The sequence below is a fragment of the Anabrus simplex genome, chromosome 4 (genome assembly GCF_040414725.1).
Source record: "Anabrus simplex isolate iqAnaSimp1 chromosome 4, ASM4041472v1, whole genome shotgun sequence".
NCBI lineage: Eukaryota > Metazoa > Arthropoda > Insecta > Orthoptera > Tettigoniidae > Anabrus > Anabrus simplex.
In genome coordinates this window covers 234,724,872-234,748,535 of record NC_090268.1, presented here as the reverse complement: position 1 = coordinate 234,748,535, position 23,664 = coordinate 234,724,872, and the positions used below count along the sequence as shown (strand labels likewise).

Genomic DNA, 23,664 nt, shown 5'->3' with positions numbered 1-23,664 from the left:
GTGCCAGAATCTCAGGAGAAGAAGGAAACAGTCCTGTGCTATAACCCAGCCAATAAGTCGCGCATTATATGATTCATTCTTGGACCTGTATGATTTGATAGTTGGGTGAGGAACAAGACCCATACACATGATACTTCTATAGAAACTGTTTCATTTCTTTAATATTAGTTTCCTTCCATTTCATATTTCTGGATTTGCTTTTCTCATGATGATTTTGTTTAAATTGTATGGCATACCTGCTGGTTTTCTGAACCATCATTTCTAGCAGACTGTCATCCACGAAGTGAGAGTATATATATCAATGGGGTGTTCCTCTTCTAACTGCAACTGAACCTTTGCTTCCCCACAAGAAACAGTGAAGCGTAAAGCATTCCTGGTTATATCACCCCAAGAGCAGTCTGCTTTTCCTGATTGTGTTTTAGCTTGTTCACTGTCACTTTCACTGTGGCTATCATTTACCTCTGTGCCAGTTCTAGAGGGCACTTGATAATAAAAAATTGGAATCTTCAATATCACTACATTCGATATATTCATATCCTAAAACATCCTCAATATCTGACTCCTCTAATTGTTTTTCTAAACGAGATCTCCTGGTTCATTGTGAAAAGTCCGAACTAAGACACTCTCTGGGTAGCTCACAGTCTACTAATCTACATTTCATCTGAAACAATTCACACACACACATTACATAGCTTTTTATGCTTATAATTGAGAATAAGATGATTTAATCTGTTTATAAGTAATGTTCTTACCATGATGCTGCATAGAAAAGATGCCCAATTGTAAATCTTGTGGTTACTTCACACACTGACAAGGATATTCACATACTCTGGCAACATATTTTTGCCAGCCTATAATGATGGTTACAGCACGATAATACTCGATTAACAATGTATAGCTCCTATTGTTCACTGCAGTTGAGTGGGCCATCTAGTAAAAATGAGGGGCACTGGTGACTTGTTTAGCAAATAGTAAAAGCTGTATTACATCCATGCATCATGAGTCACCAGTGCCTCGTGGTAAAAGGTAGTTGTTAAACTTACACCTATGCCATAGAACATCATAGATACCCCCTGTGACTAGCTGTCATACTGTTATGCAAAGTTATCACTGTAGCAGCATAGGAATAAAATCTGTGCTTTGTCCAGCACCACATTTTAGTGTTGTACAAGACACATGTGACTTGCAAAGCAGTGAACGTGTTCAACAAATTCTAATTGACATTCAGGCACAGAATTATGTAACAGTGAAGGAAGCTCCACTATCAGGATGATCTGGAAATCTTTTATGGCAATGATCAGTCTTAGGACTGCAAACCAATGATGATAATGATGAATATTATGTCTTTTGTTCATTTATTTATCATGCAAGTATGGAAAGTACTCCCTTTCTCCACTTTCATCACTCAGTAAATGATTTGCATCATATTGACTAATACAAATGTTTCAATAGTTTGGTGTGTTTTTTACCTGGAGGTAGCTGATATGAGCTAAAACTGCTGGACGTACAATTTTCTGATGTTTTCAATATGTTCATTTCATCCTTGTCTATTGTGTTGGAATATGTATCACTGTCACACCTTTGAAGATGTTATTTATTTATTTATTTATTTATTTATTTATTTATTTATTTATTTATTTATTTATTTTATTTAGTGCTAGGAGAGTCCGAGGAAATGTTGGGTTCGCCTGGTGAAGATTTTTCTATTTGACTCCCATGGGTGACATGCACATCTGAATGTGAGATGATGATGGTGGTGGTGGTGGTGGTGGTGGTGATAAAGAGGTAGGGAGAGTGTAAAACCTGGTGTCAGCACATAGCCTACTCTTGTTAAATAACACCAAGGGGTCTGCTCAAGGCTAAACGTCTCCATCCAATGGACGAATCACAGTCAAGAGCATCATATGTCCTCACTCCATATGAACACTGCGAAGAGGTTTGGAACTGAATCCAGACTTTTGGCACACAATCTAGTGATTTAATATTATATACCGCCACCTCTCCTACCCTGGTGGCCAACGTTCTGACAGTGAAAACTTTCTCTACCAACAGGACTCGAACTGGTGTCAGACCTTATAGACTCGATGCCTTAATTATCATGGCTACCAGGTGAGCTACCTTTCCAAGTTTTTTGAAATCTGTGATAGGGAATTCTGCCATCTGGGCAAGAGTCCTAAATGCTAGTAGGTAGGTAGGTAGGTAGGTAGGTCGGTCGGCAATCTGAATAGTAAAATGTATAACTGTATGTTTTGAAAATGGTGCATTCTGAAAGCAATTTAGGAAATTGAACAATCAATTTTTCATATTTAAGTAATGAATAACTTAATCATTTGAATACTTATACCCATTGATAACCATGTTTCTGCTTTAAATATTTCAAAGATATAAATACGTTTATCTATAGGTCACATTATAAAACTTTTAATGTGAATTTATTCATTTACCTGTATTTAATTTTATCACTGGATAATCTGAATTGAATATCTTAAAGAAATGAAATGAAATAAGAGGTATAACAAACCTTTTTCTGGCGCTGTTCCACACATTCAGTGACTGCAGACCATACGTTGCCCTTGTGCAGACGTAAAGCATCGCGAGCCTCTGCTACAGAAATTGTTCCAATGTTATTCTCCTTTCGTTCATGACCATAGTTAGTAGCGAGTGTTACAACAGTGTCGATCATGTTGCGCCAGTTCTCTTGTAGCCATGTAATGGGATTCTTGTCTCCGCAGTGACTCATGGCTACTTGAAGATCTTCTGTGGTGAAGTTGTGTTGCTCAGCTTCCTGTAACAAGTAGATTCTGCTCACTCACCATATATAAAGTGAATAAACAAATAAAAATGGCAGAAGGAGACAGTCTAAACTTCTTATAAAATTTAAGAAGTACCTTAAGAATTAATAGTTTGCAACGGTCTCGTATCATTTTTTTTTTTTTTTGCATAATCCCTCAAAATAATAACAGTTCTTAAAATACTGAAGAAAGAAACAATCTTGTTTGCTAACAGGAAACAGTCACTCTCATGATATTTTTTAACAAATGTTTCAAGAGTTGGTTTTAATAGAATTAAGAATTACTGTAGTCTACAGTACCATCATAGTGTAAAGTTTAATACATTTTGCCATTTTACAATCTGTGCTGTCATTGGTTGGTGCTGGGACAACTCATATAACCTCTTCGTCTGTGACAGGAAGCAGTACATTTAGTGAAAACTTCACATTTATAAAGAACTTAATAACTTCTTCACTCCTTTCTAATAAACATTTCTAAGAACAATCAAATGATTTATCAACTTGGCATTGAGACAGTTATTTGGGATAAACTGAAGTCTTGTCATAACAATAGTAGACTCGATCAAGTCTTTTACTATGTGGGACTTCCAGATTGACCTCACATGCCATTAAACTGCCTGGAGAAATTTGACATTGCCTATTTTGGTCCCCTTAATATTGCTAATATTCTGGAAGAAGGTGCAACGCTACAAGCCTGGACCGCCTGAGTTATGGTGCCCATTTGGGAGAGCAAGGGTGATATCAAAGAGTGCTCTATCATAAAGTGAAGATCTTAGAGTGCATCCTTGATATCTATCTCTACAACATTGCCAAGATCATGCTAATTGGCTCTGTCAGCTATGCTATTCAACCTTTGCATGGACATAGTGATGGCAGACATCCAAGCACCACACTGATGGATGTTCCTATACACCGATGAGGTTTACTTGGCTAGCGAAGAGCATCAGAATCTTCAGGAACAAACACAAGCATGGGAAGCCAGGCTGTGAAACAAGAACTGCAGATAAACATCAAGAAAACAGACAGATGGAACCATTCAAATTGGTGGCCAGGATCTAAACAAAGCAGGCCTGTTTAATTACCTTGGGTCTCTCACTTATGTAAATGGTGACACCCTTCCCAATACCTGTGATCATGTCAAGGCCACGTGGCTAAAGTGGAGACAGGTCACTGGAGTCATCTGTGACTGTCAAGGCCTACAAGAGTGCCGTGTGCGCAGTCGCCCTTTATGGATCCGAATGTTGGCTGATCACCATCAAACGTGAGCAAGCTCTGTGCATGTCTTGGAAATATGCATACTCCAATGAATGCTGGGTTTCACGAGACTAGACTATATCACAAACAGAGACGGTGTCCATCCAAGAAAAAATGCAAGAAGCTCATATGCGTTGGTATGGCTGTGGCCAGAAAGGTGTTTAGCCTCAGTCTAGAAGGACACTTACCCTGTGACCGACTAAAGAAATAGCTGAAGGAGGACATGAAACTCCTCATTGTCAGCCCCAATGATGCCCTTGATTTACAGAAATAGCAATCAGCATGAAAAAAATGTGGACCCTACACCTAGGTGGGACAGACGCTAGGAGGAGAGGAAGAAGAAGAATATTGTTATGCCACTATTTACTAATAAAATTATATATAGTCTAGTGCATACTCTGGTTATCCTTGAACTTAAAATACAGAGTTTCAAGAAATCCTATTGAGCAATTCCCCCTGATGTTGCTACAAACAAACAAACAAACAAACAAACAAACAAACAAACAAACAAACAAACAAACAAACAAACAAACAAACAAACAAACAAACAAACAAACAAACAAACAAACAAACAAACAAACAAACAAACAAACAAACAAACACAGGCAAAAATTGAACTGAACCTGCTTTCAACTTTTGTATACTTAATGTGAGGTATGAAGCAAAAGTTTAAATTAGTTATTTTTTTGTTTATATAACATACAAGATAAATGAAAATCACAAAAAATTGAGCATAACATTATTATCCTACAACAATCATCCATTCACACCCTTAGATAATTCCTGTCATATAAATGGCTCATGCTTTTACAAAAAGGAAGGGAATGTCTTAATGACTCTGGATGAATACTGTTTTATAATAAATAAATAGTTCTTACCCTGAGCAGTTTCACCAGCTCCAGCCCTTGGGACTTCATAGCATCAGTGCGCTGTCTTTGTACAATTTCTGTGAGGTTCCCAAGATTGTCTGGGGGTTGTGACACTGCTCTACCCCCTATGCTGTTCCTGCGAACTGGTCTGTCCAATAGCTGCTGGTAAATAACAGAACATCTTAGTAAATAGCTCCACACACAACCCTATATTACATTGTTTTAATATCATTAGAGACACTGAAAACCACACCTCATAAAATTTGTCTCTCTAAAGTTTATTACTCCTGATATCTTAAAAATAAATTACAAGAAAATGAGCAAGACATTTGTCCTACTACAGTCATCCATTCACACCCTTGGATAATTATTGTATCCTGGAGGTTCTGCATATGAAGATCTCCTGGGTTCCCAGTGATCAGCAGCACGACGAAGGTCCATATGGCTGCGAGCACTTTCACCCAGAGGAGGATTGCGTTTAGTTTCCAGTATCGACCGACCTCTGGAATCATATTCATCCCTACGTAGATCACCGACGGTACCTCCAAAGTAGGAGCCCATCTGTTTTTCTGAGTACATCATCACCTCTTCATCCAAGTATCTACTGCCAAAACTAGGACTCAACTCACCAGAGGCTGATGGAGGCAGGCTCTGGAACAGAAAGCCAACTGAGGAATGCTGCATGAACAAAAGTCAAAAGGAACTATAAGTGTATTGTACTTCACATAGCATATAATTGTTAGGTTTTAGCAACCATAATTTTTTCATTTTGTATAGTAGGTTTCTTTGCATCAAATAGCAGTCAAATAATTTTTTTGGTTAAGTGAGAGTTTAGCAGTACTTACTGAATGTAACTTTAAATTTTAATAATCCCTTCCATATTTGTTTTGTATGATCACTGTCCTCTTTTTAAGTTTTCATAAGAGTTATGAGAGCATTTCTTTCTTAATTAACGGTCATTCTAGCAGTTAACATTTCCTAGGTATATACCATTTTTCATTACTTGCTTGGTTTCTTTTCTTTAAAATTGTTGTTGTGTTTGAGTTATGCTCTGTGAAATCAGATGAAAATCTGTTATGTACGGACAACCTTAGAGGTAAAAATGTTGGTCTTGTTGAGAACTTGAACCTAAGATCTCCATGTTGCTTGGAAGGCACACTTAGAGTTTGCATCAGAGATACAATCTAGATAAGTATTTGTATAAGCCAGCTTTCAGTTTCAAGATGTAATTAAGATTCAGTGGTGATTAAGTGTTAAATGCAATTTAATCTACTGTTATGTACCTACAAGCTACTAGACTGTCATTTGACATGGCAGAAATATGTTAATTAAACCAACATCTATAATTCATTTATTTGGTATTAAACATCAAATGTAATAGCTTCATTAACATGCTGGAATCCCATGTGTTAGTGTCTGTCAGAACTCTGTGATGATTATATTAAAAACAATGTTTAAATCCCAAAAAAGAGATCACTCTAAGTTAACTGAAAGTTTGAAAGAATAAACATGAACATAAATTATTATTTTAATAAAAATCTGGAGAGTGCTGACCTTAATAATCTTTACTCGTCCTTCTTCTGGAGCCTTATATTTAAGAGTAACATGTCAAAGATTTGAAATGTAAATATTGAGGAGTAAAGTCTAAAGAGTCAAGTGAGTCTAATAATTAATTTTTAAAATATGAGAAGATAATATCCATACATACATAATACTACTAGGAAAGTTTGTTATGAAATGACTAGGATACTGTCTCTCTTTTTTATTGCCATCTACCTTGATGACTTCTTCATAAATATATCCAATATATATCAGTCTAAAGTTCTATGTAACTTATCAAGTTTCACACTAATAAGAATCTATTATACCGAGTAGTGATATTTCTGAAATTTTGCAAATATACAGCATTTTTCAAGGTAGCAAATGTAGTGTTATTTATAAAATGCTGTGTAAAAAGTTGAAATGTGTAACATATACTGTACATATATACTGTGTATTTATTGCCATGAAGATGGTATAAACTACCATATTTTTCATATTATAAAACTTACAAACTGAAAAGAAACAACATCTTAGGAATGTTAGGTACTTGCTTTAGTCAAAATGATGTTGTAGACAGGAACTAAAGCAGTTTCAGTCTAAATTCCTGTATTTTCTTATAATTCACACAGTTAAAATCTCTTAAGAGACTTAGTAAAATCTTTAGATAAAGCTCAATACCAATGCATATATATATATATATATATATATATATATATATATATATATATATATATATATATATATATATATTGTATACTATATACATAAATTGTGAACAGATATATACAGGGTATTTATGAAAACATACAAATAAATCTATATTAACCAATAACATGAAATTAACCCTGAAGCAGCAGTGCTGGTACAAATATGATGATGATGATGATGATGATGATGATGATGATGATGATGATGATGATGATGATGATGATGATGGTGATTGGTGTTTAAAGGGGCCTAACATCTAGGTCATTGTCCCTTGGTGCAAATATGCTACCAGTGAAATGTCTTTTTGATTTTTTGATGCAACAATGACAGATGCACATTAAAAAGGGTTTATTAAAGATTTCAGTTGTGTTTACAATTTCTCTATGACAAGGAGTGTTTGAAGGAATTAAGTGAAGATTTGAAGGTCATCTGTGGATCAAAATTGCACCGCACTGCCGGTCATGTACGTAAATGATGTTTTTATTTTCAGAACCTTCATATATAGGCTGTAGACATCTTGTATTACATATTCATACTACTTAATTTACCTTCAGATCTCAATTGAAAAGAAGATATTAATGATATTGTATGAGAAATAGAAGAAGGAGAAGATAATGATATAAATGAGGTTATATTTTCTGAAGGGGAGGAGGAAGTGATAGACAGTTATGACTGTGATCATGATTCCCATTTTGAATTGGACTGTAGTGACAAATAAGACAGTGATGAAGATTCTAGAGATGCTTATACAGGCCGAGATGGAACTACACGTTGGTGGAAAGTGCATTATTCTAAATTTTCCAAGACTAACCAGAGAAAAATTATTTGAAACTTACCTGGGCTGCATGGGAAATGGAAGTAATAGAAGCTTTTTCTTTTGTAATTGATGATAGTGTAATTGATGAGCTAAATGCATGCACAAACTTGTATATATTGACAGAATAAAAGTAGAACTCAATGCACAAGGGAGAGAAATTGCAGACAAATGACTAAAAATGAAATGTTAGCATTGCTTGGTTTGCTATACAACATGACTGGTACTGAAAAAGGGAAGCCATACAAGTGTAAAGGAACTCTGGGCAACTGATGGTAGTGGTATTCAGATTTTATGTGCCTGATTGGGTGATATTTACAATTTTTGAGGTGAATGAGATTTGACAACAAGGACACAAGAGCCGACTGACTGAAAAGTGACAAGCTAGCTCCCAATTGAAAAAGTCCTAGGCATATCACAAAATATTGTAAATCCTACTATAATTTGAATGAATTTGTCACTGTTGATGAAAATACTTGAGCCATTTAACAGGAGATGCAGCTTTTTCAATTCATCCTTGGCAAACCTGCCAAATATGGGATCAAAGTATTTGCTACGTATGTTGCAAAAACGTTCTTCACTTTGAACATTGAAGATCATTGTGGCAAACAGCCAGAAGGATTCTTTTTGTGTCTCAAGCAAGCTCATCGATATCGTTGAGAGGTTGATATCACAGATTGTTGGATTGAATAGGTATACCAGTTACCCAACAGCATTATCTCTCCTGGCACAAGGTATCACCATGATTGGAACAATTGGAACAAGAGAGATATTCCAAGCCAATTTCTACCATATAAAGATTGGCCAGTGGGTTCAAGTATTTGTGGATATCAGAAGAACTCGAGTGTCATACGTTCCTAAAAGGAATAAATAGCAGTTCAGTTGTCGATCGTGCATAATGAGGGAATTGTTGCTGAGGAAAATAACAAGCCAGAAATTATCTTGGACTACAATATGACCATCGGAGGCATGGACACTGTGGATCAGCTGTCTGGCACATACACTGCTTCCTTTATCACAAGAAAGTGCCACTAGCAATATTCTATGGCTGTTGAATAGAGCTGATATAAATGCTTTAATAATTTATAAAGCAAATTGGAAAGCTACCCAATAAATAGAAAAACATTTTTATAGAATTTGGCCCTCCAACTGATGAAGCCTCCCTCACTGAACCAGCAACATCAGATATAAAGAAGCCCACCATAATAGTTAAGATATCACTGTGGTTAGCCAGTTTGAGTCTTGTAGGTTGAAAAATGTTTCACCATCAGAATGTTGTCTGGCAGCGTAGGAGAGGTGGTAAATACAATTTCTAATCACTAGAATATATGCCAGAAAACTGGATTCAATTCCAAACCTCTCCACAAGATTGTAGTGAGGGCATATAATGCCGTTGATAGCGAATCATCTATTGGATGGGAACATTAAGCCTTGAACAGAACCCTTGATGCTGTTCAACAGGGACAGACTACATGCCAGCACCAGGTTTCACCTTCTCCCTTCCTACTATCATATTATCACAGCATTCATTTCATTTCATTAACTCTTCTGAGGAGGTTGACGTCAGGAAGGGTATCCAGTTATAAAAACTTGCTACAAAGATTCATCTCACTTCATACCTGAATCCACAGAGAAATAGAACAAGGTTTGGACATGCATAAGCAAGTAAAAGACAAATTGTGAGACATGGAGCCACTAGAGAAGAAAATAAGTAGATGTGCGATTTGTTGCAGAGCAAAAAACAACTTTACACAGTTGAAATGCAGCATGAGCAACATCTTTATTTGCAAGGATCATTCAAAAAATACCATAACTTGTAATGTGTGTGAAAATGGCCATTTGTAATCTGACACTAAATAAATGTCATTTTCTCTTTTGTTACATTTCCTGTTTTGTGGGTGTACATATTTGGAAGTTTGAATTGTTGTATATTTATCTTAAATGTTAAGATATACACTTTTTTAAAATAAGTAGGCCCAATGGATAAAGCATTGGAAAATATGAGTAAAGGTGCCATATAATTATTTCATATTTGTAGTAAACCAATAACATAGTAAGTAGAAGAGGAAGTGTGAGGTCTTAAGTTGTTCACTGTTGACTAGAATAGGGACTGTGGTGACTTATCTGCTAGAGGCAGGAGCACTGCTATTTGAGGAATGGGGTCTGTAATTGCAGAATGTTTATGTTTGGTAGTGTTGTTTGTGAAAACAAGAACATAAGTGCTGTGCATTATTACACTAACTGACAGAGCAAATGCAACACCAAGAAGGAGTGGTCAGAACTTTATGCCAATTGCAGGGTAGACTGACGTCACTGAGGTATGCTCATGACGTGAAATGCGCCGCTGTGCTGCGCACGTAGCGAACGATAAATGGGACACGGCGTTGGCGAATGGCCCACTTCGTACTGTGATTTCTCAGCTGACAGTCATTGTAGAACATGTTGTCGTGTGCCACAGGACATGTGTATAGCTAAGAATGCCAGGCCGCCGTCAACGGAGGCATTTCCAACAGACAGACGACTTTACGAGGGGTATGGTGATCGGGCTGAGAAGGGCAGGTTGGTCGCTTCGTCAAATCGCAGCCGATACCCATAGGGATGTGTCCACAGTGCAGCGCCTGTGGCGAAGATGGTTGGCGCAGGGACATGTGGCACGTGCGAGGGGTCCAGGCGCAGCCCGAGTGACGTCAGCACGCGAGGATCGGCGCATCCGCCGCCAAGCGGTGGCAGCCCCGCACGCCACGTCAACCGCCATTCTTCAGCATGTGCAAGACACCCTGGCTGTTCCAATATCGACCAGAACAATTTCCCGTCGATTGGTTGAAGGAGGCCTGCACTCCCGGCGTCCGCTCAGAAGACTACCATTGACTCCACAGCATAGACGTGCACGCCTGGCATGGTGCCGGGCTAGAGCGACTTGGATGAGGGAATGGCGGAACGTCGTGTTCTCCGATGAGTCACGCTTCTGTTCTGTCAGTGATAGTCACCGCAGACGAGTGTGGCGTCGGCGTGGAGAAAGGTCAAATCCGGCAGTAACTGTGGAGCGCCCTACCGCTAGACAACGCGGCATCATGGTTTGGGGCGCTATTGCGTATGATTCCACGTCACCTCTAGTGCGTATTCAAGGCACATTAAATGCCCACCGCTACGTGCAGCATGTGCTGCGGCCGGTGGCACTCCCGTACCTTCAGGGGCTGCCCAATGCTCTGTTTCAGCAGGATAATGCCCGCCCACACACTGCTCGCATCTCCCAACAGGCTCTACGAGGTGTACAGATGCTTCCGTGGCCAGCTTACTCTCCGGATCTCTCACCAATCGAACACGTGTGGGATCTCATTGGACGCCGTTTGCAAACTCTGCCCCAGCCTCGTACGGACGACCAACTGTGGCAAATGGTTGACAGAGAATGGTGAACCATCCCTCAGGACACCATCCGCACTCTTATTGACTCTGTATCTCGACGTGTTTCTGCGTGCATCGCCGCTCGCGGTGGTCCTACATCCTACTGAGTCAATGCCGTGCGCATTGTGTAACCTGCTTATCGGTTTGAAATAAACATCAATTATTCGTCCGTGCCGTCTCTGTTTTTTCCCCAACTTTCATCCCTTTCGAACCACTCCTCCTTGGTGTTGCATTTGCTCTGTCAGTCAGTGTATTAATTGAAATCAAGAGCATGTGGTTAGGTGATGGTATTCATTTAATTAGTGTTAACGTACTGCTGAGCTTATAAAACTTACAAACACCGAGGAGGAAAAGTGCCCACTTGCTTCGTTCCAAGCTGTAAGTTCAGTTACAAAACTTCTAAAGGTAAACACTTCTTCACCCAAAGATGAAGTAGAATTTTCAAAATGGTAAAAAGTGATTTCCAGAAAAGACAAAAATCTTTCTGTTAAGTGTTATGTGAACAATTCAAATTTTTTGTGATGAATTTATAGTTAAATTAGCCTCATTTGTAATATACAGCAAACAGGCAAAAATTCCTTGAGATAGATGGAAACTGAAAACTGGTGTTGTCCCTCATATATTTCCCAATTTGACACAATATCTCACAAAACAATTAAAGAAATAAAATTTGCCCCACAAAAGACAGACTCCAAAAATAGTGAAAAGTTCAAGAAACAAATCATACAGACCTCATTGCGAATGAAATTTTGATGCTTGTTCGGAGAGTGCTAAAAAATGAAGTGGGTTCAGACACAAGTAAAATGATAATAAGTTCACTTAAAAAAAAAAACCAAAGAAACAGGAACATAATTTAATGATTATTCATAATAAATTGAAAATAGCTGATGCTAAGATTTGAAAGCCAGATAAAAACTAAGAGATTCCAAGTCAATAGAGTCAAATTATATTTAAGTGACCCAACAGCATGCTCAAAAATATGCCAGCTAAGAAATAAGAAAGGGATGAGGTAGATGGTCTCTTATTTAAAATTAAATCCCTAAGAGCTATAAGCCCTGTTTAAGGCATGACATGCTTTCCCTTTCTTTGGAGGCTCATCTGAGAAAATTAGTTCAAGGTCTTAAATGCCCTTATGGGGTGAACATGTTGAGAACTATTTATATCATGAGAAGAATGAAAACAGTCACAAGGGAATTCTCATATTTGATCAGCTAAAATTAAGAGAAGAGGTTCAGTTTAATATGAGCTCATTAACAGTTGATGGATTTGTAAATGGTAACTCTCAAATCATGCGTTGATGTTCATGTTTGTGCCTCTACTGCAGAATTAGGTTCCACTGGTTGCTGTGTATGCAAGTCGAAATTCCACACCTGCTGATAATTTGTCACAAATTTTAAACTAGGTGGTCTTATAACCAGAGCTAACTGGTGCTAGAACTATTGGTTTCACCACAGACAGTAGTCAATCTAATAAAAAGGTAATTAAATTATGTTCAGAAATAAATGAGAAAGAAGGGAAGATCATACGCTGAGTGTTTTAGATGTTCCAGTAATTCTTAGCTTAACACTTGTATGTGATGTGGATTGCCATAGTGGAATATATATATGATCTTTCACGATTTTACGCTAAGCCCACGTAAAATAAACGGTGGTTGGTACGCGTGGATGTTGACGGGCGAAGGAGTACCTTTGGTTGTAGGGCTGTTTTGTCTTATGTTATGTAAAAAAAAAAACAAGGCATCACTGGGATATGTGTTTAGTTGACTGTACAGTTGAAGGTGTGCCGTAAAACTACCTCTGTCTACAATATTTATCCGTTTATACAGGTGAAAAGTTATTTGTTGCCTAACGGCAAAAGGGTTAATTAAATGGAGAGATAAACTCAGTGGGAACGAGAATACTTTTGCTTCAGAAAAACTCTTGAATCCCTAGGATCAAGAATTGAGAGCACCAGACAGGTGTCTCAGTATTTATGAAATAATGGATTCTGATATGTGCTTACAGCAAGATGTAATTAAGATCTTCTAGAATGCCACTTTGGTACCATATTATGCTTGTTAAGTTGTGACCCACCCTTATACAATAGATTTTCTGAATTTATACATGTTGCAGTTTATTTTTATAACCCTCCAAAACTTGCCCTGTCATTGGGTAATAAATGTGAGCCTAAATATGAATTGCCATTGACACCATTCATCAGTCAAATGAGAACACTTGCTAAGGAGACAGAAGAGACAAATAAGACTGAAGTAGAAAAAGCAAAGAATAAAACAAGGTAAGCACTAGATTTTACTGAGAATATGGATGACCTCTCACTGGACTGGAAGAACAATGTAGGCCTACTTAGTACTGATAGCCACAGTCTTGCTAAGGTGTATTTGTTTTGTTTTTTTATTTTATTAGGAGGATATATAATATGCAACATATCCAAGGTCACAAAATATCATAAAAGTGTCATCCTGCTTCAGAGAAAGCCTAAAGAAGAAATAAATACAGCACTGGTAGCAGTTATCACACTTCTTTCAAGAGCTGTTTTTAATGTGTTTGTGCATGTTGAAAATGTTGTGGATCAAAAACTCTCATATTAACATAGTCTATGGGGCAATATATTTCATAAGTGTTTGGACAATTTACACAATATTGCAATTAATTCCAAAGAATCAGGGATTGGTGATGAGTTGATGACTATGATGTGGACATTATCTTAAACTTCTTTCACCTTATATGAAGTGTTGATTTTATTTTGTAACAAGGCAGATGAGAAAGGAACTGAAATCTTCTAAGAACACAAAGTGTACCTGGAAGCTATCAAAACTATCTGACAACTTATTTCTGGTCTGGCAAGCAAAAGCATAATATTGTGCATTCAGTAGTTGTCTTTTATTCACATGCTGACTTGTAAACTCAAGTTCAATTACTGGAGGAAGAGCCAGCTAGCAGAGGGACCAATGAACTAGGAGAGAGATCACACTTTCTCTTCTACTCGCTGTGCCAATAGTTAATATTGAATAAAGTTTGTGTATCTGGTAGTACATTCTATTATAATAAATAATTTGATAATTTGTCATGGAAAACTAGTTGGTAGTAGTTTTGCACAATGCTGCTGCTAATGTAAAAATAACTGCCACTGCTGCTTGAGGGTTAAAATTGATCAAATTTGTTATCAAGATAAGTTTACAAGATATATTGGGTGTTTGACATGAATGGGTGGCCCACCTGGTCTGCTGTATGCTATAGTTCTTGGTTAGTCTGTAGCTCATGCAACATGTCTGACTTGTTGTTTCAGGTAGCTGTTTCGTGCATCACAACAGAAGTCCCTACAATGGACCAGGTAGACCATCTATTCTACCGCGGAGTATGTGTATGAAGCACCTGGTACATGGTAATCAGAAGAGTTCAAAATGTTATGCATTTATTTGCATCAGGGGTGCATCTGGTTACAGACTTTCTCACATATAAGTGTAAGTTGTATAATTCATTTTTCATCAACAAAATCTTTGTTCCATCTTAAATATAAAATGGAAGAAACATGTCTCTAATCTCACATTTCTTAAGAAAGCATGCATGAACAGTGTAGAAGCCTCCATCATAGGTCATCGATTTAAGTGGACTGAGCACGTCAACCATATGAGCGACACCAGGCTTCTTGCCAATTTCTATACAGTGAACTTTGCTCTGGCTCAAGAGCTCATGGTGGTCCTTGCAAGCATTGTAAAATCCACCTCAAACAAACCATGAAAGTAACAAATTTCAACCCTCGAACCTGGAACACACTTGCCAGGAACTGCTTGCTTTTGTGCTAAATCATCTCAATTGCTGTTGAATTGTTTGATCAAGAACATTGCAGGCATGCAGAGTCTGTACTGTATGATGAAATTGCATGCTCCATCAGGTGCAGCCATATCCTCTCTCATCCATCATATGGATGCATCTTTAATGCTAGAATTGGCTTGTTCGGTCTTTGGAAGTACAAGGACAAACAGCACTGAGTGCAAATAGACTGCAAGCAGAAAGGTTTGCATACAAAGACAGTTTGTCACCGTGATCTCACAGATAGCTGGAATATGTAATGTACTCTAATAAGGATTACCGTATATTAATTGTAGCATTCCTTTATGCATCTATATTCAGAGATGTCCTAGTAGTAGGGCTAGATAGATATCATAGAGAAAAATGAAAAATTTCCAGAGGCTCCAAGTTGCTGTTTTTGTTCATGTAGAAGCATTTTCAAACATTTTGAAACTTTCCTTCTTGAGGGCTGTTTGTAAACACTTGATTCACATTCTACAGCTCATGAATATTCTATTATTTTGTCCTTTGAGAAAACACTCGGGACAACCTGTACTTTATGGTAAACTGCATATTCTTTGTAGATCTGTCAATATTCATTGAACCCATACAGTTTGTAAATCTGAAGAGGCTTTAAAACTGTCTGCTTGGATTCAATTTCTGTGATGAACTCTACAAACTCTTTAATAACACTAATTAGCTATGCTTCAAGAACAGTAAAGACAAAAATAGTAGGTAGTTGGATACTTTGTCTTGTGTTGAATTAACAAGAGAGCTCTGTCTTTTTTCCTTTATAATTAGTTTATGCTTTCCACTAATAACACATTGGTACTTTCATCAGACTGTGCTGTGGGAAGTAACCATGACCACTTTTTGTATTATTTTACATCTGAGGTCCATTTCTATACAATGCAATTTCCTTCTCCTAATACCCTTCTTTTCAGAAAGGTCAGAACTCTTTCCCTCTTTAGTTAATCTTAGAAGCCGGGGTGAGTTGCTCAGATGGTTGAGGTGAGATGAAATTATGTGGATGTTTTGTATACCCAGATGTCCTTCTTGGTGCCAACCTCAGTTGAAGAGCTAATAAAGATGAAATTAATGATGACAGAATTTAGTAGGAAGTGGAAGGAATAGGCTATGGCTTGTGAATGGGAACTGTACTGGCATTTGCCTGGAATGAAAATGGGGAACCACAGAATACCACTCTCAGGACAGCTGGGGGGTGGGGTTCAAACTCACACATCTCCCAAGTGTAGAGCCTGGCTCCATAGCCGTAGCATGTTAACACATTTGGCCACTCTGCTCAGTCCAAGTTTACACTGTACATATGGTAAAATTTTGTTCAGATACAATGTAAATCTAGTTTCAATCAATTTTGCATAATATCACTTAAAATTTTGATCTCTTTCCAGTACCTACATACTGAAATGAACACCATACAGCTTATTTCACAAAGCAGTTAGGTACTATATTAATGCAGAAACTACATGACAAATGTATATTTAAATGATAAAAGAAACACTATTGAAAAATTCTCATCCAACAGAAGTCAAGCCATATTGAACAACTTTGGTCACTGCTACCTTATTTTGGGGCTTTTTATATTTCTGTCTTGGCATTCCAGTTCATAACCTGTTAGTATTTGTGTCTGGACTGTTAGAAATATAAGTAGTCCAAAATAAGGATACAGTGTTTTGTTGAAGCTCAGATCCTGGCCGGAAACACATTTTAGTTCATATTAATATTCTCTAATCTTTGTTGTGCCGTCTTACAAAAATATGACACAAGTTAAAAGTTTAAGAATCTGTAGTAGATGGTAATTGCTATATATTACAGTGCATACACATTTTAAATTCATGCTGTGCAATGCAGTTATTTTGTGATTCACTAAGTGACCAGAAGTATCCATACACCTTATTTGAAGCATGTCATGTTATACCAATAATTAACATCATTTTTACCACCTGTATTTATATTTTTGTCTCTTCCGTTTTTTTTTTTTTTTTTTTTCCCTGTCTTTATTTGGCTGTCTCTTTATCCTTCATTTCCCACATAAAGACTGAAGATCTATCAAGATGGCCCCTCAGTGAATGTTGATGAAAATATTGATGTTTCTTGATGAAAATAGGAAACAGAAATGTGTTCACCGGGGTCTGAGAAGAAATTGATATAGAAGAATCGGATTTAATAAGAAGAAAGCCTAACTGTTTGAAGACGGTGGTGTATGAAGAAATGGGGAATGACCTTGTCCTTTTGTGTTTTCATATTTGTCCTTGTTTTGGTTTCTGTTGTTCTTCTTCTTTTTATGTTCCTATCTTTTCATATATGACAATAATTAACAGTGCTAACTTATCAGGAAATTCCAGTACAAATAAAGTCTACATATTTAGAGTTGAAAGCAATAGATTTTAATAACGAAACAGTCACATTTTATTGCACTTCAAACAATATTAATGGTAAAAATATGAAGACTCTGGAGTAATGAAAATGCAGCTGTTTGATTGAAGAGTCGCTTACCAAGGGAGTATGAGTATACTGGAAATCTCAACATGGTACTCGCTGCATATGCTGCATGGAACATTTTTATGATCATAAGCAGAGTAATTTAATCCAATTTGATATTTAGCGTAAAATGAACTCTCCCTCTTCAAAGGTTACCGATCAGAAAGTAGGCAACTTTCTCAGGAAAATATAGCTAGTGTTTGCAAGAATACCTAGTCAGAGACCCGTTACATGTCTATCTCATTAAGATTTTGGGATAAACAATTATGTTTCTGTTCTTTCACTGTGTATGGTCCTTTACTTTTGAAGATTACATTCTCTTGTTCTTCAAAGGCTAAATGTTTAAGTTGTGTAACCATACAATTTTTCTTATTCATCTCTCCTTCCCTAGCTATAATGAGCAATATTTGAATGTCAAATGAGTGAAATTAGTATTGGGCTATTTCTTATGTTTTGTACAGGGCATTCTTGTTCCAGTGACATGTGTACTTAACGCTGATGACTGTTCATTATTCCAACAGCTTCAGAATGCACCTAGCTCTAAAGAAAGGATGTATGTATGATGCTGAATCATTTGTTCAAAGGCTAGTCAGGTCCTGACAGTTCTAATGCCAGCTATCATAGGAAGTCCAATTGCCCCTGAGGAGACATACTAGGAAAATGAAAGGGGGGAGATTATTTACTGCTACTTTCCTCACTGAGCCAGAAAGTGCTGTTAACTTATCAGTTAGTTAAACCTGCTGAAATGCATACACCAACCTACACTATAAATGACAGTTTCACAGCATTCATCACAGGGACTGGCTTTGAGAGGAATGGTGTTATCTCATGCTTCTGTCAGGTAACAAGAAAATTGATAAGAGTAACAATTGTCACCTAAACCAGAAGAAGTGAGCATACTTGTATATTTATAAGGCTGTCAATATTATAATTATAACCACAGAACCTCTAGTTTTATGTGGAATTCGAACCACATGGACATGACTTTTCAATTCCAAAGTCCCAAGTGCACTGGTTGGGATTTTAACTGTGGCCACCTTGTTAAGAAGTCAGTGACTATGCCACTCAGCTATCATGACCCTCCTATACTAGAAGATATAGTGCACTGTAAACACTACATCTTGCTAGAGATGGATCTAGGTTTATGCAAGACTATGATGACTACATTGTTGTAATAAAGCTTAATTACTATGATTGATTGATTGATTGATTGATTGATTGATCGATCGATCGATCAAAACATCATTAAACACTTACAAAATATCTTGGAACAGAGATTGGAATCCAGATCACCATGCCCAGTACTAATGACTGACCTCACTCACGATTCTTTTAGGGAATAGTGGCTGATTTCTGCAGCAGCCTATCAATAATGAATACCGAGTTCTCCAGACAGGACAACAGAGGACAGGAAAACTAGTTTCTAATATTCTTTATAATAGTAACAAATATGTGAATACTTTTGGTCATGTGAATATTCTGTTGTCTGTTATGTCCTCTAGTACAAGACAGATAGATAGATAGAGAGATGATAGAGAGATAGAGAGAACTAAAAGTAAGAGCTCCAGCATGTTAGTGGCCTACCTGAGTATCGCTTGTAAGTGACTGACGGCTCAGCGAGCGATATGGGTGGTGCCAAGGATCGAGCTCACCGGTCTGAGTCTGAGTGCCCATGTGAAGTGATACAGCACGCTTCAACCTGGGGATAGGCCGATACAAGGAATCTGGTTCTTTATGGCCCACCGTCGAGTCTTGTACCGATACTTTAGGAGCTACATCATAAGTCTGTTAAGTCAGAAATGAGTTAAAGAGTTACAGAGCACCAAACCAGAAAGAAAAGTGCAAGCAAACATAAAACATTCAGAAAATAAAATGAAGAAATAAAGATCCTTTCAAAGAAATGTGTAGTATTTGTTACTTTAAATGATAATATGCATTCTTTCATGATGCCATGCTTTATTTCAAGTAGCAGAAACCTCATTTTTAAGGATTTAAATGTTCACAATCATAAAATAAATTATTAGTTCCAATATTTTTTACCCAAATCTATGTATGTCATATCCCAGTTTATAACAGTTCAAAATCTGTACATAATATTGTTAAGTCCCTGGTAGGTGTCTGTCTATGTTTGTGCAGACTAATCTCTAGAACAACCAGATGGATTCTGTAGAGCATTTATTAGGAGATGTTTAGGTGTATTAAATATTAGTGAACCTCCGTGGCTCCAGGTGGCATCGCACTGGCCTCTCACTGCTGGGTTCCATGGTTCAAATTCCGGTCACTCTATGTGAGATTTGTGTTAGACAAAGCGGAGGTGGGACAGGTTTTTCTCCGGGTACACTGGTTTTCCCTGTCATATTTCATTCCAGCAACTCTCTCCAATACCATTTCATTCCATCCATCATTCATTAATCATTGCCCCAGAGGAGTGCGACAGGCTTCGGCAGCGGGCAAAATTCCCATCCTCGTCACTAGATGGGGGCTTCATTCATTCCATTCCTGACCCAGTCAAATGACTGGAAACAGGCTGTGGATTTTCATTTTTCATTTTAGGTGTACGGTATTAAATATTAATCTGTTCCCATTTTCACACCATGCAGATGCTGGGGCTGTAACTTAATTAAGGCCAGGGCTGCTTTTTTCCCACTCCTAGCCATTTCCTATCCTATCATTGCCATAAGATCTATGTTTGTTGGTGTGACATAAAGCAAATTGTGGAAAAAAATGAATCTATGACCAAAGGGAGCTGAGCAGTGTTAATTTTGGTTTAGGAAGTCAAAGAAAACACAGCCATCTGAGTACTTTCTTGGTGTACATTACCTAAACCGTCTACAATAAACCCCAAGTGTGTGTGTGTGTGTGTGTGTGTGTGTGTGTGTGTGTGTGTGTGAATTATTGAGCATAAAAATCTCAACAAAAATGTCTGTGATGATATATATCTATCTCTAAATATCTCTCAATAAGCATTTTTATGTTATAGTTTTCAGTAAAAGATATAAACCTTAAAATTAGAAACCATATTTTGAGATAAATCACATATTCTTATCAAAATAAATTTTTTATTCACCTCAATAATCTTACTAAAAATACCATTTACAGAACATAATAATCATGTATGGTTTAGGAGTTATCTTCCACTAAGACCAAAGAATGGAACATGATAGTTACTGATCATTTAGGTGATTACAACATGCAGCCATTGAGATTCATTATGTTCAGTGGCTAGCAAGACTACAGTATTGACTTATCTCCATTTTAGTGAAAGCACAAAAAGGGTTAAATCACTTGGGAAGAAAGGAGTGAGATGACAGACAGAGGACCAGAAGGGCTTTGGTAGAATGCTGCATTAAGATGCATACAGGCATTAGAAGAAAAAGACAACTAATGTCATCTACAAGGAAATCTTCTAAGGCCTATTATTGCTCATCTGCAAAGCTGGAATGTATTGTTAGTGATTAAAATATGTATTTCTAAGAAGTCTGAAATTTTGTTCTGCTTCAGAGAATGATATATCTTCAATTCCTGAAATTCAGTAAAATTTTGCATAATTTTTCCAAAAAATGCATACTTTCTATAAATAACATTTGTCTAATAATAATTACTGCACTGTCCGTCTGCAAAATTACTCGCCAAGAGGGTGAGACGAATTTGTGAGCCATACATATCCAGATGGAGATGGACACGCTCAAAGTTGCATTTAAGGGTAATGGTTACAGCGATTTGCAAATTCATAGAGCCCTGCATCCCAGAGAAATGACCAAGCAAATCTCACAGAAGGAAGAAGAGAAGGGAACTGCCTACTTGCCTTACATTCACAACACCACAGATCGAATTGCCAAGGTCCTCCGCAAACACAATATAAAAACCGTGTTTGGCACTGCCACTAAAATTGCTCACATTCTGAGTAAAACCAAGGACAAATTGTCCCCACTTTTACATCCTGGGGTATATGAAATTCCCTGTACGTGCAGCAAAGTATACATCGGCCAAACATGCCGGTCCATTGGTACCCGTATCAAAGAACATGAACGTAATATTCGTCTCAACCAACCTGACAAATCGGCAATAGCTGAGCACGCTCTATCGCTGGTTCATGATGTCATGTTCGAAGATATTCGAGCTTTTACCCACACTAGACACTAAAGGTCCAGGATTATACGGGAAGCTGTGGAAATACGTAGAAATCCTAACAATTTCAACAGGGACACTGGCTATCAATTAAGTAATACCTGGTTGCCAGCCATTAAGAATTTATGTAGGTAGTTCCCTTCCCTGCCCCTTCACTATTGCTATTTCGTCTCGGTGTTTTTCGAAATTTGTACGTTCCTCATCGCCAGATGTTTCATTCCAGGCTTATGTCTATGTCTTACACCTTCATATGTTACGCAAGCACGTTATGTGAACCGCTTAGTCAGATTGTGAGAGTTTGGTCAGCTTCTGCTTTGAACGCTAGCATTGTGCCACATCCTGGGGGCCATCTGGTGGTGAATGAACGTACAATTTCCATTTCTACTTCTATTATAACGTTCCAAGTTCAAAAGTGTCATTGTTTAAGAAGTCTTTCTCGTGGACAGACAAGAATTCTTCTGAGGACGCAGAGCACAGTTTTCTGCGAAACGTTAAGAATTTCACCTTATTTTCTTGACACAGAACAAGCCCAAAAGCCTATACAATATCATGTCTAAAATCAAAGTAGTTATCAATAAACAACAATGGCGTTCTGAAACGTATGAGCATGCGCATGAGTGAAATTTACCCAGTTGATGTTTCACTCACACTATGAGCGGAACTAACAAAGCTGCACAGCATTTTCAAGATCATGACATTTGGAAGAGTTCACTACAAATTTAATGAGAGGGGAGGCCTGAAAAATATGTTAGAAGTAACTGAAATATGTATTTCAAATTCATAAACGTGTCCTTACAGGTTAACAAAATGAGAATGAAGAGAGTCCTTACAAAGGAGACACTTGAAGAGCCATGCTCTGAGTAAGCAACAGTAAACCTTCCAGCCACCTTGCAAAGGAATATGATATCTTGTCATGCTCTGTGTAAGGCTTAAAATCTTTTCATTTTTTCCCTTATATAGTATCAATAGTGCACAAGCTGAACGTTATACATCATTATCATCTGCACTAACTTTTGTAATTGGGTGCTGTAATCATAGGTGGCCAGAAGGGACAATGAAAATCCACATACATGAAGCACCCCTTAATGATGGGTGTATGATCTATGATTAGTGAACATAAAATAATATTGTAATGTGTTTGCTGATCTATAGAGATCTATGACCATTTTGTTCCTCTGATCTCAGTATGTGTTATTCGAAGTTAAAAGCAAACAAGCTTGTATTTTTACATTATTTTCAACATTGTAATCATAGCCACTGGATCTTAATTAAAAGAAAATTTCATGTGTATAGTTTGTGACTTGAAAGGCCGTGGTGACAAGCCTGTGACAATGCCACTTGGCTATCATCCTCTTCTGATGATCCTTATTTGTGGGAAAAATCTCAAATAGAGAGGGAACATGAACTGAGGCCTATAAAATCAGATCAGGAGAGTGATCAGTCACATTACCGCATCCAAGTTACAAGTGTCACAGAACTTCCTTTGAATGTGCCAAATATACAGTATTTCAATGAAAATAGATATCAATTTCAGCACATACTTTTGATGATGAAGAGAACAGACTGACGCTATGTACAAGTTGGAGGAGGAAGTTCATGCTTCCCACCAACACTCTAGCCACATCCATTTCTACTATGCTGTAAAATCTTTGACGGATAACACAGCATAAAGTAATATATTAATCAATTGATATTTTGTATTTTCAACCAAAAACTGAGACCAGTTTATTTGACCAAGATAGTTTCTGTCAGACAAACAGTTATCAGATGATATAAAGTTTTGAGTGGTCATCAAGCAGTTTGCTCAGAATTTTTTAAAACAGCTTCACTATTGTTATTTCGTCTCGGTGTTTTTCGAAATTTGTA

At 37.4% G+C, this 23,664-nt stretch overlaps 1 protein-coding gene across 6 annotated transcripts in view; it reads right to left on the bottom strand.

Annotated features, from left to right (window-relative positions):
* Window positions 1–23,664, bottom strand: part of LUBEL (Linear Ubiquitin E3 ligase) — a 371,419-nt gene that overhangs the window by 78,868 nt on the left and 268,887 nt on the right. For 3 of the 6 annotated variants that reach the window (XM_067145436.2, XM_067145435.2, XM_067145441.2), the window contains exons 11-14: window positions 19,255–19,455; window positions 5,272–5,565; window positions 4,924–5,073; window positions 2,522–2,785 (exon numbers count right to left, since the gene is read on the bottom strand). In XM_067145436.2, the coding sequence (XP_067001537.2) occupies window positions 2,522–2,785; window positions 4,924–5,073; window positions 5,272–5,565; window positions 19,255–19,455 (909 nt within the window). Of the gene's footprint in view, window positions 1–2,521; window positions 2,786–4,923; window positions 5,077–5,271; window positions 5,566–19,254; window positions 19,456–23,664 lie in introns of all 6 variants that reach the window. The other 3 variants (XM_067145437.2, XM_067145439.2, XM_067145440.2) reach the window with 3 other exon arrangements.